This window comes from Rhinatrema bivittatum, chromosome 3, assembly GCF_901001135.1.
Source record: "Rhinatrema bivittatum chromosome 3, aRhiBiv1.1, whole genome shotgun sequence".
NCBI classification, from domain to species: Eukaryota; Metazoa; Chordata; class Amphibia; order Gymnophiona; family Rhinatrematidae; genus Rhinatrema; species Rhinatrema bivittatum.
In genome coordinates, this window is record NC_042617.1 from 120,002,825 (window position 1) to 120,018,967 (window position 16,143).

Consider the following 16,143-nt stretch of genomic DNA (forward strand, 5'->3'; position numbering starts at 1 on the left):
TCCCATCTCTTCTAAAACTCTGCTGCTATTATTGTAACAAGATGATTATAAAAGAGAAACTGTCTTCAGTATGCATTCCACTCACGTCCTAAGAACATTAGTGCCTTCCTGGGTAAGATCAAGTCCATTAAGCCCAGCATCCTGTCTCTGACCATGGCCAGTCTGGGTCACAAGTACCTGGCAGCTCCCCAATAGCTGATCTATATCTTGTATCTCACTGCCAGGGAGAAGGTACCTAAAAATGAACACTGCCCCAGTACAACCCCCCCCACCCCCATTTTCGTACACAACCAAGGAGGCTGCCTAAGTTTTATGCATGTGAGTTTGTTTTTAAACCAAAAATATGACTCAGAAATTCATCTTCATCAACTTTTCAGAAAGTCAAAAAAGAGTTGCCAAAACTCTGAGAAGTAGAAAGAGACAGGAGTAATCCCCAGTCACTCCTGCCTCAGTTCAAAATTGTGCTAGCTAACGCCATTTTGTTGTACAACGGTTGCAGTGTAGTATATTATACAGTACTAGTATAGACACAGAAATAAAAGGTAAACGAAACAAAAATATATATACCATATATATATATACAAGGTGATATCTTTTTATTGGATTAATGTAATATATATTTTGTCTAGTTTTTGAGAGCCAATCCTCTCTTCTTCAGGTCAGAATTCAAATGACCTGAACTATTTATATATATATATTTATATATATATATAAATTTATATATAAATATATATTTATATATGAACTGTTGACCTGTTCTATGTTTGTTTATTGCTCAATGTTCTATGTTCGATGTAACGCCATAGCCGCGACAGTTATGTTCAATTGTAAACCGATATGATTTGATATCTTTGTTCAAGAATGTCGGTATAGAAAAATTCGAAATAAATAAATAAATAAATGAGCAAAAGATGACAGTGTAGACCCGACATTCACTTTCGAAGCATGCCACAAACTGTTTGCCGACTATGTAGACTTATGCTAGTAAATTACTAAATAGGGCCTGATTTCCAAAAGCATTTACATGCGTAAAACTAGGTTTTGCACGTGTCATAGTGGATAACACATTGAAATCGTCAGTTCAATGTGCTGCGGCAGTCAAAAAAGCAAACAATTTTGGGAATTATTAGAAAGGGAATGGTGAATAAAACGGAAAATGTCATAATGTCTCTGTATCGCTCCATGGTGAGACCGCACCTTGAATACTGTGTACAATTCTGGTCGCTGCATCTCAAAAAAGATATAATTGCGATGGAGAAGGTACAAAGAAGGGCGACCAAAATGATAAAGGGAATGGAACAGCTCCCCTATGAGGAAAGACTAAAGAGGTTAGGACTTTTCAGCTTGGAGAAGAGATGGCTGAGGGGGGATATGATAGAGGTGTTTAAAATCATGAGAGGTCTAGAACGGGTAGATGTGAATCGGTTATTTACTCTTTCGGATAATAGAAAGACTAGGGGGCACTCCATGATGTTAGCATGGGGCACATTTAAAATTAATCGGAGAAAGTTCTTTTTTACTCAACGCACAATTAAACTCTGGAATTTGTTGCCAGAGGATGTGATTAGTGCAGTTAGTATAGCTGTGTTTAAAAAAGGATTGGATAAGTTCTTGGAGGAGAAGCCCATTACCTGCTATTAATTAAGTTGACTTAGAAAATAGCCACTGCTATTTCTAGCAATGGTAACATAGTTTTTGGGTACTTGCCAGGTTCTTATGGCCTGGATTGGTCACTGTTGAAAACAGGATGCTGGGCTTGATGGGTCCTTGGTCTGACCCAGTATGGCATGTTCTTATGTAAATGCACTTTACCTGTGTAAGTGGGCTTTTGAAAATTTGTTACATGTACATGCACAACTCCTTTGAAAATTCTGATAGTTTGTGGAAGAGTCACACACTGTGTACAACACTGACTCCTTTTTCAAAATACAGGAAGGCAGAGACTGAAGAAAAGGAAGCTGTACCCAGTTGCCAGTCAGTTACTGCAGCTATATTCCACTGCTATGAAACACAGTTCTCTGTGATGCAGAATGCACTCTTAACCCTTCTCTGACACAGTGACAAGTGAAAAGGCAACAGCCCACCTTGGTTCACCTACTCTAACTGCTTCAGAAAGTCTCTTTTCTCTTAAACCCAACAGAGAAATGAAAGAGCACAAGAAAAGGTGACTGAAAGTTACATTTTGCTTTCAGTTTCATGTTTAAAAAAAAAAAGCTTCAAAGGAAGAGAGGCAGCCAGAATAATAAATACAGGCTAGGCTCATATGAACAATTATTCATGGACTGGGTGTGAGCAAGCTGGGACAAGTGATCGACCTCTCAATCATCCACCCACAACAAATCAGTAGCTATAACTAGAGGCTCTTAACCAGTGACTGTAAAGAAAATCTTTTTTTTTTCCAAATGTTTTTTCAATGCAAGTAAAAGCATCTAAAAAATTGGTCAATCTGACCATATAGGCAACTCAGAGTAACACCATTGATTCCCCAACAGTTCAAGCATATAGCAACAATAATCAAACAATTGTAAAACCAAACCCTGACATCAGCTGATGTTTCGGGAAGATCTTGCTTCAGGGGGAGCTTATCTTAGAACAAAGTCACTCATCGACGGATTACCAGATTTCACCAAGTGCATAAATAGATTACCCACAGGTTTACTTACCACACATTTTTCAGGATTTCACATGTGTCTGGTTGCACAGGATTTCAAAACTTCACCTTTCCAAGCACAAACTGAATTGTCTTCTCTGGGTTCTCTTATCTTGACTTGCTAGGAATATGTTCTTGGCTGTGTCCAATACCTCTTTAGAAGCCCCAAGGACCGTCTCATCATTTATAGGCAGGGTTTCAGGTCTTGGCTTCAGATGTGTTGTAAACCCCTTCTAGGTTGCTCACGTGTAGCTTGCAGAGCCCATCTGTGGCTCCAGTGCTGCAGCCTCCTCACTCCTGCAGTCCACTGGCACAAGGCCTCATTACGTCTGTCCTGTCCCCTCTTTTTGCCATTTATCATTCTTTCATGCTGTTTTGCTCCATGTCTCTCTATCTCTTCATACATACAAATGACAGCAGAAGACCAAATGACCCATCCAGTCTGCCCAGCAAGCTTTCATACTTATTTTTTTCATACTTATCTGTTACTCTGACTGCTGAGGTCAAGGCCCTTATTGGTAACTTTTTGGTTCTAATTTCCTTCCACCCCTGCCAGTTGATGTAGAGAGCAGTGCTGGAGCTGCATCAATGTGAAGTATCAAGCCTAGATGCTTAGGGGTAGTAACTGCCGCAATAAGCAAGCTACTCCCACGCTTATTTGTTTACCCAGCCTGTGCAGTTTAGTCCTTGTTGGTTGCTATCTGAATATAAATCATCTTTTCCTCATTCCCTCTTGCCATTGAAGCAGTGAGCTGCACTGTATATGTATTCAAAGTGAAATATCAGGTTTGATTGGCTCAGGGTAGTAACTGCCGTAACAAGCAAGCTACTCCCATGCTTATTTGTTTTTCCAGCTTGTGCAATTTAGTTCTTGTTGGTTGTTTGAAGAAAAGAGGATTTATATTCATTGACTCTCACCTAGATCTCAGCCCACCCATCTCACCCTCCTCCCTATCCCAACGCTTTCCACTCTCAGCCCTCCAACTTCCCCTCACTGGGTTGCTCCCCCATCAGTCTGCTACCTGGCTCCCTTCTTATCAAGTTGGGGGCTCATGCAGTAGGTATAATAATTCCATGCTGATTTATTCACATAAGTTCTAAACACAAAGTATAACCTGGCTTACAATTACTGCACCAGAAAACATTCACCACTATATTGTAAAACAATTTCAAGCTGTGTCTACTATTCAAAGATCTTTAAATAGGATTCATATTCCGGAGCATCAATATATAACCTAAGATTCATCAAGTCCTCCAACTTTTATAATCATAGTCCTAATTTCTTTTTCTTTAGTGACCCATTAGTGAATTTTAAAATCATATGCAGCTAGTCCAGTTAGCTGAACCAGTAAGGCAATTAATTACAGTACAGATTATTAGTTGGAGACTGTATAATACACTGTATACTATACAATGCATAATGTAATTTGGTAAAAAAACCTAGTCTCTATTGTATTTCATCTTTTGTTTTTTGATTTTCACCCTAGAATCTTATCTTATTTGTCCATCACTTCGTCCCAGCTCCCCTCCTCCAGTCTTCCATCCAGCCATCTTTCCCCTTTTTTCATCACCCCCTCCCCCAGCTGGTTCTTTCCCCTCACCATTTCCAGCCTTTCATCTCCCTTGTAGCGCCTCCCTCTCAGTATACCCCCTCCATTTCTTTCCTCTCCTCCTTCTGTGCCCCCAATTCTAAGGCTGCCCTCCTCTTTCTCTCTTCTCCCTCCCTTGTGGTTCTTCTGTCTCTCCCTTTCCTTCCATGCCCCCTTTGGTATCCCTTCCTTCCCTCAATATCTCTCCTGTCCCATATATGTATCTCCCTTCCCAGTGCCCCCTCCTTCCCTCCAGTACCCTTCTGTATCTCTCCACTCCTATGCCCTCCACGGATAGTTCTCCCTTACTTCCTTCCAAGTCCCTCCTTCCCTCCATGCCCCCTCTGGGTGTCTCCCCCCTACATTTTACAGACAGCAAATCCAAGGGCATTACTTTGGCATCCCTTTGTGTTTTGTTAGCTCATAGTCTGATCTGGAATGGGATCATCTGCAGTATAGACAGAGAGAGTGGGGGGAGGGTTACTGGAAAACAGGATTATTTAGCAGGAAAATCTGGATCAATAGCTGCCAGAATGGATGTTGGCATCATTGTTATTGCTCACCATGGCACCAAAGGGGCAATATTTTCCTACTATAATCCTGAAACATCCAAGCTGTGCATCATTTGCATCGTCCCTACTCCTGTCAGTTTGTCCTCTGTACCACTGACAGCTGATACAGTTCCTTTCCTTGATGTTTGTTCTCTCTCCTCAGACATATTGTGTCCCTTTTTGTCTGTTCAAACCTAAAAAGTCATAGTTTTATAGTTTCTAAAATATTTTATTGAAACTAGTTACGAACTTTAGAACTTTCATTGAAGCTAGCCATCAGCTCTCTCTAGGAACTCGCAGGCCGATACAGTACAGTGCGCTCCGGCGGAGCGCACTGTTAACCCGCGTTTGGACATGCGTTTTCGACATGCTAGCTTTACCCCTTATATCATGGCGATATTAAGTCGGAGGTCCCAAAAGTTAAAAATAATTAAAAAAATTAAAAAAAATGTAAAATCGGCTCGCGGGTTGAAAACCGGACGCTGAATTTTGCCGGCGTTTGTTTTCCGAACCTGTGGCTGTCGGCGAGTTTGAGAACCGATGCCGGCAAAATTGTGGCTACTGCTGCTCCGTGCAGTTTTTTGCTGCCTCCTCTTTATTCACGCCCTCTAGACTTGATGGATCCACAGTGTTTATTCAAAGGGGCGTGGGATAAACACTGTGGATCCATCAAGTCTACGGAGCGGCAGTAGCCACAGAGGCATTCACGGAGCAGGATGCTAGTGGTTGGTGTTCCACCTTCTTCTTCACGGAGCGGAAGGATGGAGGGCTGCCATCTCAAAAAAACCCCCCAAAAAAGTACAAAAAAACCAAACAAACAAAAAAAACCAAAAAACAGGGGTGGGTAAGAGTATGGGGCAGGGGTGTGGCCTGCTTGTTACAGCGGTTGCTACCCCTAATTGAGCTGGATGTTCACTTGGATGCAGATACGGCGCTGCTCTCTACATTGGTGGTGGGGTGGAGGGGAATTAGGGCTGGAGGGTACTGGAAGCCAATAGTAACAGGTGGGAGAGAGAAAAAGGGAAATAAAAAAATGGATAAAGTGCGTAGCTTACTGGGCAGACTGGATGGGCCATTTGGTCGTCTTCTGCTGTCATTTCTATGTTTCTATGTTAAGGAAGAGCAGGCTAAGTGTATTACAGTGCTCACAGATTAATATCAAAGGAAGCCTGCATTCATAAATTGTCTGGATATGGTGCCAGGGGGATTCCTGTTCAACAGGAAACCCCTTCAGCAACCTGGAGAAAAGACACAGTCTAGAAGAGATTTGCTTATGCATACACAAAATTCCTGGCATTCTTTCTACAGTTAAACTTACTAAACATTTTTGTGTGAATGTGTGTATTTTTTTTATATAGATATTCACTTAAAATGTGCATATGCAATTATTGTGCACTAAGTTCTGACAAAACTGCCTTTACAACTTGTTCTTTTAGCTGAGGAACGTTTTTGGACTAGTGTGTAGAACGTGTTGGACACATGGTAACACGGACAGACAATTGCATTAGCACAAAAACTTTGCTGGATAGGTTTTCCACTCCTGCTGATTCAGCCTTATCTGGGTGCTCTGAAATCAGAACGCATGCAGGAGCCTTCAACAGGCTTTCCAGGAAAGTAGGGTCAGCATGTGCTCAGATCCCAGGAAGCCAAACTGTGCTTCCAAAATGAAAAGCTCTTACCAAAAATGAATAAAAGTCCTGATGTTTTTACAGTGGCTTGCAGCTGAATGAATATTCTGTGTTTTGTACTTTATTACAGGGGACTCTAATTTATGTGACAGCCCGTCTGTAGTTGCAGACCAGCACAGATGGACTATTTATCATTCCAAAGTCAATCTCCCAGCAGCACTAAATGACCCAAGGTTAGCAAAAAGGGAATCTGATTTCTTTACAAAAACCTGGGGTCTGGACTTCGTGGAGACTGAGGTTATGCCTTCATTCTACCTCCCACATGTTACCAAGGAGCATTTTGCATTATACAAGCAGGAAACTACTCAGGTAAAACCTCTCACTCTTTGAGGATCCTTGCTGTAAAGGTCGCATCTTGAGAGCAGTTACTTGGGCATCCAGGGGAGGGGTGATGGGTGCAGTTGCCTTGGTGACTCACTGCAGGCAGAGCAAGAGCATGGAAGCCCTCCGCCTTGGCGGAAGAGACGGCATCTTGCCTTGTCTGTCATTGGCTGGGAAGTGAAAGCATCTTGTAAGTGACCATCAGGATGAGGTTATATCAAGTTGCAGAATAAAAGAAGAGAAAGCCCAGTTAAAGATTTTAAAGCTGTTTGGTCGTTACAGATCCCCTCCATAGCTGACTGTGGCGTGCTCTTTTTGAAGTCAAAGCTCATGTATGTTTCCATTTTGTTGCAGAGAGAAAAGCTTCATGAAAGATGCAAGAACATTTGCCCTCCTAAAGATGACTTTGATAAGACTGCTCTTTCGCATAGCAATGGTATAGACCTTTGCCTTTCTGCCAACTGATGTTCATTTTTGTGTATGTAGTGATATACAAAACCAGCTCGAAAAAGTTGTAAATCTTAACTTTGATGTTGCTTAAGTTCATTGGTCATCATCCGTAAAGTGCTTACTGACAAAGTGGTGGGCAGACCCATGAGTAGCTATGCAAAACTAGCAGACTGTCCCTTCGTTTGGAGTAGGACTAAAAACCAACAACTGTTTGCTTGGAGTCGCCCCAGCTGCCCACCACTTTCTAGCAGTCAGATGTGCCTGTGTGGTAAAATATAGCACCTTCTATGGGAGCTTTCATTAAATCTTAACCTATTCTATGTTTGATGTCTCTACCAGGGAATAAGTTAAGGCTCCCGTGGCATAGTAGTTTGACTTTCTGCAGCCTTTTCTTTGAGCTTAATTAGGCTCATGTCTTCTTGACCTAGAGGGATATATAGTAGTTGAAGAGTGTCTGAGCTGTTTAAGTGTGGTAAATGCTGGAATGGCTCAAACTGCTATACAATGAAAGTCTAATATTCCCTATTGTTTGTGCCAATGTAAAGCATTCAGCCTATATACTGGGGATACGTGTGACATGCCAGTATCTATGTCACCATGAAGGCTCCACTCTTGATGAAATATTCCACCTACTGCTTCCTATTTTAGGTTCAGGGACCACTGGATTTAAGCCTGTAACCTTCCAGCTCCAAACTGGGAATCTTTCCACTGAGCTAAAGGGGCAACTCTTGCTGAGTAATATCTAGTTGCTTTTGTCTTTGCCTTTTAATACCTCACCCTGTCTCAGTCAACACATACTGAATTTGGCAACAAGTAGCATTTGCTTTGGAATAAACCAGCAGTTGTGAGCCGTTGCAAGTATCGCATGCTGGTGTGCTCAAAAACAAAAGGCAATGTTTCCTACTTGATGTCATGACCAGTGGCGATATGTACCATTGCTCACACATCCTGTGCCAAAGGAGTTTCTAGCTGGTGTTTTCGGAGTACAGAAGGAATTCACGTGTCGAGAAGAAGCGCTGAGGTTCTGGTTTTGTGCATCTTACAATACCCTGTGCATATTTGCTAAGTACACAGGAAAAGGTATTTAGTGAGTGCCTAGATTTCTGTGATGTTTGCTCGTTCGTCAAGGGTTTGCCCATCTGTCCGTGTCTGTGTGCATGGCTGCAGGTCCTTAGTCTAATACTCATGCTCGCCGCACATCAGACAGCTGGAGTGAGGATCAGTGGGGGGTCCCTGCCGCAGCTGCCATCGCTGCTCCCCGTCTCTGACCCCACAACAGTTTGAGTGGGGGAGAGGGAGGAGCAGTGGGCGCCAGTGCTTCTGCTGTTGCTGCCAATTCTCTCATGTTGTTCTGGCAACCCAGCAGACTTTGTGGGGGTGGGGGAGAAATAGGAGAGCTGCCTGAAGAAAACACACCGCTGTGTCCTGCTTCACACATACACTTCCCTACTTGGTCATATGGGCTCGATATTCGGTTCCACTTAGCCAGATAAGTTTGGACGTATCCGGCTAAGTGATAGATTTTAAATATTCAGCCATGTTGAGTGGCGCCACTTAGCCAGATGACTATGTGGCTAAATAGTTTTCCAGCTAGGGATGTTCCGGGGTGTGACTACTCATCTAGCCAATTTACCCAGATAAGTGGTGATACATTTACCTGGCGAAGGTAGCCGGATATGTTAGCCCTACTATTGAGCAGGTCTAAAATTAGCCAGATAAGTTTGTTAGCTGGATAAGTTTATCTGGCCATATTCAGTGGCGCAGCTGTGCTGTTGAATATCCCAGCTAAATTAGTCAGATATGTCTGACTAGCTGGATAAGTTCTGAATATGGAACTCATTCTATTTTGCATTTTTATCCTACTGTCTGAGAGGGGAATGAAAGCTTATGAATCACTGTGTTTGTGTCCCTAATAATGTATTTGGTGTCTTATTCATACCAAATTTTCAGGCCATGTCAGGGGAATATGAGGACTCTGATATGGGCAGGGTTTGGGTTTTTTTTTTTTCCACCTGGGATCCAGACATGCGTGTGCCCTGGAAAGTAGGGTCCATTAGTTCTGGATGGAACTTCTTGTTTAAAATGATGCCCATTGCCTGTTTAGGCTGTTTGCCCTGCTCCTTACTGGTTTTTCTTGTCTGCTGTCTATTTGTTTTTACATAGAACGTAATGGGAAAACAGCAGTTTGAGAGAGAGCTAACTGGAGCTTCCTGTGTCAGAGTACAGGAAGACAAATTTAGCAGGTCTGTTTGAAGCATTGCATTTCTAATCTTTCATTTTTCTTTTCTTCCTCAGTAGATAAATCAAGGACAGATTTGGAGCATGTACCTAAGGTATGATTTATAGTTGGCTTGAATGTTGAAAACAGGAGACAGAATATGCTTGCTAAGTATGGATTCCGTGATGCAACTGAATATTCTGCCCCGTTTCAGAGAGAAAAAGATTTCTCTTTTGCTAGTGGTGGAGAGGAAGGGGGGGGGGGGGGGGAGTGAGAGGAAAACTAAGACCTTTTGGTTGTCATTGGCTGTAGAACCTGGAAGAGTTAATAATATGCATTTGTTTTTCCATAAGCTGGTGAAGGAGGAATAGGGAGGTAAGTAAGAAATTCTCTACCAAAAGAGACGTACGTTTTGGCTGGAAAATATTTTTAATTTTTTTACTTGTGTTCATGTTGTAAAGTCGTTTCTGATGCTAGAGGTATGGAGAATAAATCAAATGTACAGGAGATTTTACTTGCCCACACGGTGATGTAAAACCTGGGCTTCGACAATAAAATTTTGAGTTACAAAAAAAAAATCTGGGCTTTGTAATCATGCAGCTGCCCAAGGTCATTGTGGGATTAAGGGAAACAATCTGAATGGTGGGAAGCAAGGGCACAGAATAACTTGTGCTGTCTGATGCAGAAAACCCCTTACTGAGGGTTTTAGGTTCTATTTATTTCTTCATACTTGATTCCCCATCTATCCATTCTTGGAACCTCATGACAGATTGTAACGTTAAAAAAAAAAAATCCACAAAAACAGGTTATATAACCTGATAACAAGACTAACAAATTAACACTGGGTCAGACCAAGGGTCTAACAAGCCCAGCATCCTGTCCCCACCAGCGGTCAATCCAAGTCACAAGTGTCTGAAAAGTACCCAAACATTAAATAGATTTCATGCGCTATTCCCTTTTGATTAATAGCAGTGTAGGGACTTCTCCAGGAACTTATCTAAACCCAGCTATACTAATTGCCTTAACCACATCCTCTGATAATGAATTCTAGAGCTTAATTGTGCATTGAGTGAAAAAGAATTCCATAAAAAAAACATGTATATTTGCATATATTGACAGGTGTGTAGCATGAAATAGCACCAGGACTGTCTTCCTCCATTGCATCAGGTACAAACTTAGGGCCTGATTCTGTGTCACTAGGGAAAAACGTTTAGTGAATGTGGCTCTTAGATTGTGAGTCCGCTGGGGACAGGGAAATACCTACAGTATCTGAATGTAATCTGCTTTGAAGTGCCTGAAAAAAGCAGAGCATCAATTAAATACATTAAATATCCAGTTAAAATATATATTCCTCATTAATAGTTTTGTAAAGTCCCATCGATTGAACATATTGGTTTTTATCTGCATTTGAGTGCAAGATGTTTAAGAGTACACTTCAGCTGAGCACACTCAGTTAAAATACGCTTTTTTTTTTTGCTATAGGTGTGCAGAGCTAAAATATTAAGCAGCATAACCTGCATACGATGAAAATCATTTCAGTAACACTAGTGGGGGGGTTAGTGTGGAGCAGAACAGTTAATGCTCCTACCCATGTAGAGTAGGATGTTCCCAGCCTGTCCTGGGGCCCTCCACAGGAAGTCGGGTTTTCAGGATATCCACAGTGAAATCGCATAAATAAATTTGCATAATTTAGAAACCCAGTATATGTACATTTACCTTATGCATAATAATTGTGAATATCTTGAAACTGCAAGAGGCAGTGGGGTCCCTAGGACAGGTTTGGGTAGACCTGATGTAGAGCGTATTACTCTTTTAAAAAAAACCAAAACCTCAGTTCTACAAAAAAATAGCTTCTGCTAGAAAGTGCCCTCCTTTCTGAGGGTTTGTAGTGCTACACTTTACTTCCACAGGGAGCAATTTAACTTAATCAGCTGTCTGATGCAATCAAGGCAAAATGCTTCTTTAACATTGTTATTTCAGAAGTTTTAGTTGTAATTTGAGAGCAGAATTGCTCTCTGGAACGACATTCATTGCTAACGTAACAATCTGTTATATTGACCAGGCCATGCCATGGATGGTCCCTGTGTTGGTGCATATTTCAGTGCCTCTTTTTATCAGGATGTTCATGAGAGGATAGTGATAGGGAACACAGTGATAGACATGAGATAAAGAAGAGTTACGTTTTTGTTTCTTTCCCTTTCAGATTTTTATGAAACCAGATTTTGCCTTGGAAGAATCGTTAACATTTAATGCAGTTTTACCATGGTCTCATTTTAGTACTGCTGGAGGAAAAGGAAGTCGTGATGCAGCATCTTCAAAGTTACTTCAAGAAAAGGTACATTGTCAATATACCATTGTCTGGTACAGTCCCTGTGTCATCCTCTGTCACCTATAAAGCAATGGATGATTGCCAATAGACTGAAGTTGAACATTGAGTTGATTGTTCTGGCCCGGGCAGTCGGGGATGATATTCCTTTGTCATTACAGGTTGGAAATTGGATTATTCCTATCTCCAAATGTGTCAGCAATTTAGGGGTGATGTTTGACAATTCTTTCATTTTTCATCTTCAGGTAAAAGCTGCTGTAAAGAATTCCTTTTACAAATTACATTTGCTGCAAAGATTGAAACCTTTTTTAAACCAAGATGAGTTTCATTCTGTTCTTCCAACCATGATTCTTACTAGTTTAGACTCTTTCAATGCTATGTATGATGGTTTGTCTGCTTCCACCTTCACAGCCAGGGGCGGATTCCCGATGACGACCGGCCCAGGGATTCGCCGCCCAGGCCGGCCCAGGAGATAACACGTGGTCTGCCAAGCACGGCTCTGTCATGGCCGCACTCGGTAGACCATGTGACTAGAGCGACCAGCCCACCGGGGGATGCCCGATCCCCCAATAGGCCAATCTGCCCCTGTTCACAGCATTAGAGACTGTGCAGAAAGCTGCAGCTCGAGGAAGACGTGCCCTAGGATCCCTGGGGCGATGATTCCTCGGAGTCCTCTTCCAATGGCTCTGGTGACTTGCCTTCCGAGCCTTCTCCGCTGGATGAGTGGCGTCACTCTCCCCCAGAAGACCTCTCCTTCGCAGGCTTTATCCGGGCTATGGCGGAAGCCATTCTTTTCCAGCTCCTCACAGAGGAGGACACCTGCCACAAAATGCTGGAGGTGCTCCAGTTTGTGGAAGTCCCGAAGGAGGTGGTAGCCATCCCAATCCATGAAATTCTCTTGGATCGTCTATAGAGGATGTGGGAGCACCTGGGCTTTGTCCCCGCGGGCAGCCAGAAGACAGATGCCCTTTATCTGGTCCAACAGGCCCTTGGCTTTCAGAAGCGTCAGCTTCCCCACCAATCTGTGGTGGTGGAGTCTGCCATAAAAAAGGCTAAAAGATCTTGTACTCACTCCTCCGCTTTTCCAGGTCAGAGATCTTAAGGCCCTGGATGCCCTTGGAAGGAGGGTTTTTCAAGGGGCAGTGCTTAATTCCCTCATCGCCTCCTACCAGTTATACATGACTCAATACCACAGGAACTTGTGGAAGCAAGTTCAGGAGCTGGCAGAGCATCTGCTTCAACAGCAGCAAGATGCATTGGAGGCAGTAGTACAGAAGGGCCTTGAGGCCGGGAAGCATGAGGTAAGGTCCACTTAGTGTCTTTTGAGACAGCGGCCAGGATATCAGCTGTGGGCATCAGCGTCCGACGCATGGCCTTGCTTCAGGCCTTCGACTAGAGGTCCAGGAGAAGCTGGCAGACCTGCCTTGGACCGGTGAAAATCTCTTCGGTGACAAAGTCAGGGATGCGGTCGCTCGGCTCAAGGATCATCATGAGAACTTATAACAGCTCTCAGTCAGCACCTCTGACCCGCCATCCTCCGTGCGTAGGTCCCTACATCAAGGACCTCGCAAGTCCTCCTATTGCTAGTGGAAAAACTACTCTCCGGCTTCTTGTACTAGGACTCTATGCACTGCAGTCAGTGGCCGGCCTTGTCAGCAGCGTGCCCCCAGACCACAAACAGCTCCCCAGCCCAGATGCGGGCTTTTGACTGTCGGCAAGAGAGTGGATGCCAGCTTGCGGTGCCCACAGGCCCCTGCCCAGCGGTCAGGCGCCGGCTATGTTTGTTCGCAGACCACTGGCCCCCTATTACTATCAACCGCTGGGTTCTGGCCATTATACAACACGGCTACTGTCTGAATTTCAGGACGGTACTGGTGGATTCTCCGCCACCCCCCACATGGGACCTGTTAGGGCATCAGAAACTTCTTGAATTAGAGCTCTCCGCCTTGCTGAAGGCAGGAGCTGTAGAACCCGTGCCCTACTCTCAAAAGGGCCGGGTGTACTATTCGAGATACTTTCTGATACCAAAGAAAACCGGCGGCCTCTGGCCCATTCTCAATCTCAGAGCTTTAAACATGTTCTTGCGGTGAGAACAGTTCAGAATGGTCTCCCTGAGCACCCTGATGCTTCTCCTTCACAAAGGATATTGGCTCTGCTCGCTTGATTTAAAGGACGCTTACGCCCACATAGCGATGTTCCCGCCTCACATGAAGTATCTTTGCTTCGTAGTGGGCCACAGACATTTCCAATACCGGGTGCTGCCCCACAGGTCTTCACGAAATGTCTGGCGGTGTTAGGGGCACACCTGCACAGCAATGGAGTGCACATGTTTCCCTACCTGGACGACTGGCTCATCACAGGAGGGCGCGCTGCGTTCCCTCTGTTTGACAGCCATGGTGCTACAGTCTCTGAGGTTTGTGTTCAATTTCCCCAAATCCCATCTGAGCCCGTCCCAGCAACTAGCATTTATTGGGGCTCTGCTGGACACGACTCTAGCCAGGTCGTTCCTCCCCAGGGACTGCGCTCAGGCGCTAGCGTCGTTAGCACACTACATCCGACAGAGTCGGGCTGTCTCTGCCCAGGTGTTGCTCCGCTTGCTGGGCCACATAGCGGCATCTTATTTACGTCACTCCATTTGTCCGGCTAGCTATGCGGGTAGCGCAGTGGATTCTCCGCTCTCAATGGCTTCAAGCCACCCAGGACCTCTCTGTGCGGTACAAGTTACCTCACCACTCCGAGTCTCCCTCTCCTGGTGGGTGTCCAACTTGGAGAGGGGCCTCCCCTTCCAAGCCCTATCCCCCTCCAAGTGGTGCTGACCACTGATGCTTGTTCTTTGGGCTGGGGGGGGGGGGCGCGCAAGTGGGCAGCCTCTGCATGCAAGGCATGTGGTCGAAACAAGAAGCAAGTTGTCAAATAAACTTCCTGCAACTGCGAGCGATTCGGTACGCCCTCTCGGCGTTCCAGGATCACCTGGCCCACAAAGTGGTTTTGATCCAGACTGACAACCAAGTCGCGATATGGAGGAGGAATAGCCTAGTGGTTAGAGCAGTGGGCTATGAACCAGGAGACCGGGGTTTGAGTCCTGCTGTCAGGTACAAACTTAGATTGTAAGCCCTCTGGGGTTAGGGAAATACCTACAGTACCTGAATGTAAACCGATGTGATATCTCAGATCGAATGTCGGTATATAAAAATAAATAAAAATAAATACATGAACAAGCAGAGAGACGTGGGCTCCTTCCTGCTCTGCCAGGAAGTGGTACAGATTTGGGTTGAGTCCTATCCAGGGGACATGCTTCTGAGAGCAGTTTACCTGGTAGGGACAGAGATAGTGGTAGTGGACTGCTTGAGTCGGGCATTTTACCCACATGAGTGGTCGCTCAACCCGACAGTCGCAGACAAACTCTTCTGCCTGTGGGGCATTTCGGATGTGGACCACTTTACCTCCCCACATAAGAACATAAGAAATTGCCATGCTGGGTCAGACCAAGGGTCCATCAAGCCCAGCATCCTGTTTCCAACAGTGGCCAAACCAGGCCACAAGAACCTGGCAATTACCCAAACACTAAGAAGAACCCATGCTACTGATGCAATTAATAGCAGTGGCTATTACCTAAGTAAACTTGATTAATAGCAGGTAATGGACTTCTCCTCCAAGAATTTTTCCAAACCTTTTTTGAACCCAGCTACACTAACTGCATTAACCACATCCTCTGGCAACAAATTCCAGAGCTTAATTGTGCAATGAGTGAAAGACTTTTCTCCGATTAGTCTTAAATGTGCTACTTGCTAACTTCATGGAATGCCCCCTAGTCCTTCTATTATCCGAAAGTGTAAATAACCGATTCACATCTACTCGTTCAAGACCTCTCAAGATCTTAAAGACCTCTATCATATCCCCCCTCAGCCGTCTCTTCTCCAAGCTGAACAGCTCTAACCTCTTCAGCCTTTCCTCATAGGGGAGCTGTTTCATCCCCTTTATCATTTTGGTTGCCCTTCTCTGTACCTTCTCCATCGCAACTATATCTTTTTTGAGATGCGGCGACCAGAACTGTACACAGTATTCAAGGTGCGGTCTCACCATGGAGCGATATAGAGGCATTATGACATTTTACGTTTTATTAACCATTCCCTTTCTAATAATTCCTAACATTCTATTTGCTTTTTTGACTGCTGCAGCACACTGAGCCGACGGCTTTAAAGTATTATCCACTATGATGCCTAGATCTTTTTCCTGGGTGGTAGCTCCTAATATGGAACCTAACATCGTGTAACTACAGCAAGGGTTATTTTTCCCTATATGCAACGCTTTGCACTTGTCCACATTAAATTTCATCTGCCATTTGGATGC

General features: G+C 44.1%; 1 protein-coding gene across 8 annotated transcripts in view; it reads left to right on the forward strand.

The window, feature by feature from the left end:
- Positions 1 to 16,143, forward strand: part of VPS54 (VPS54 subunit of GARP complex) — a 294,894-nt gene that overhangs the window by 79,346 nt on the left and 199,405 nt on the right. For 6 of the 8 annotated variants that reach the window (XM_029593654.1, XM_029593653.1, XM_029593655.1 and 3 more), the window contains exons 3-6: positions 6,549 to 6,787; positions 7,154 to 7,235; positions 9,545 to 9,582; positions 11,671 to 11,802. In XM_029593654.1, the coding sequence (XP_029449514.1) occupies positions 6,549 to 6,787; positions 7,154 to 7,235; positions 9,545 to 9,582; positions 11,671 to 11,802 (491 nt within the window). The remainder of the gene's footprint in view (positions 1 to 6,548; positions 6,788 to 7,153; positions 7,236 to 9,544; positions 9,583 to 11,670; positions 11,803 to 16,143) is intronic. The other 2 variants (XM_029593657.1, XM_029593660.1) reach the window with 2 other exon arrangements.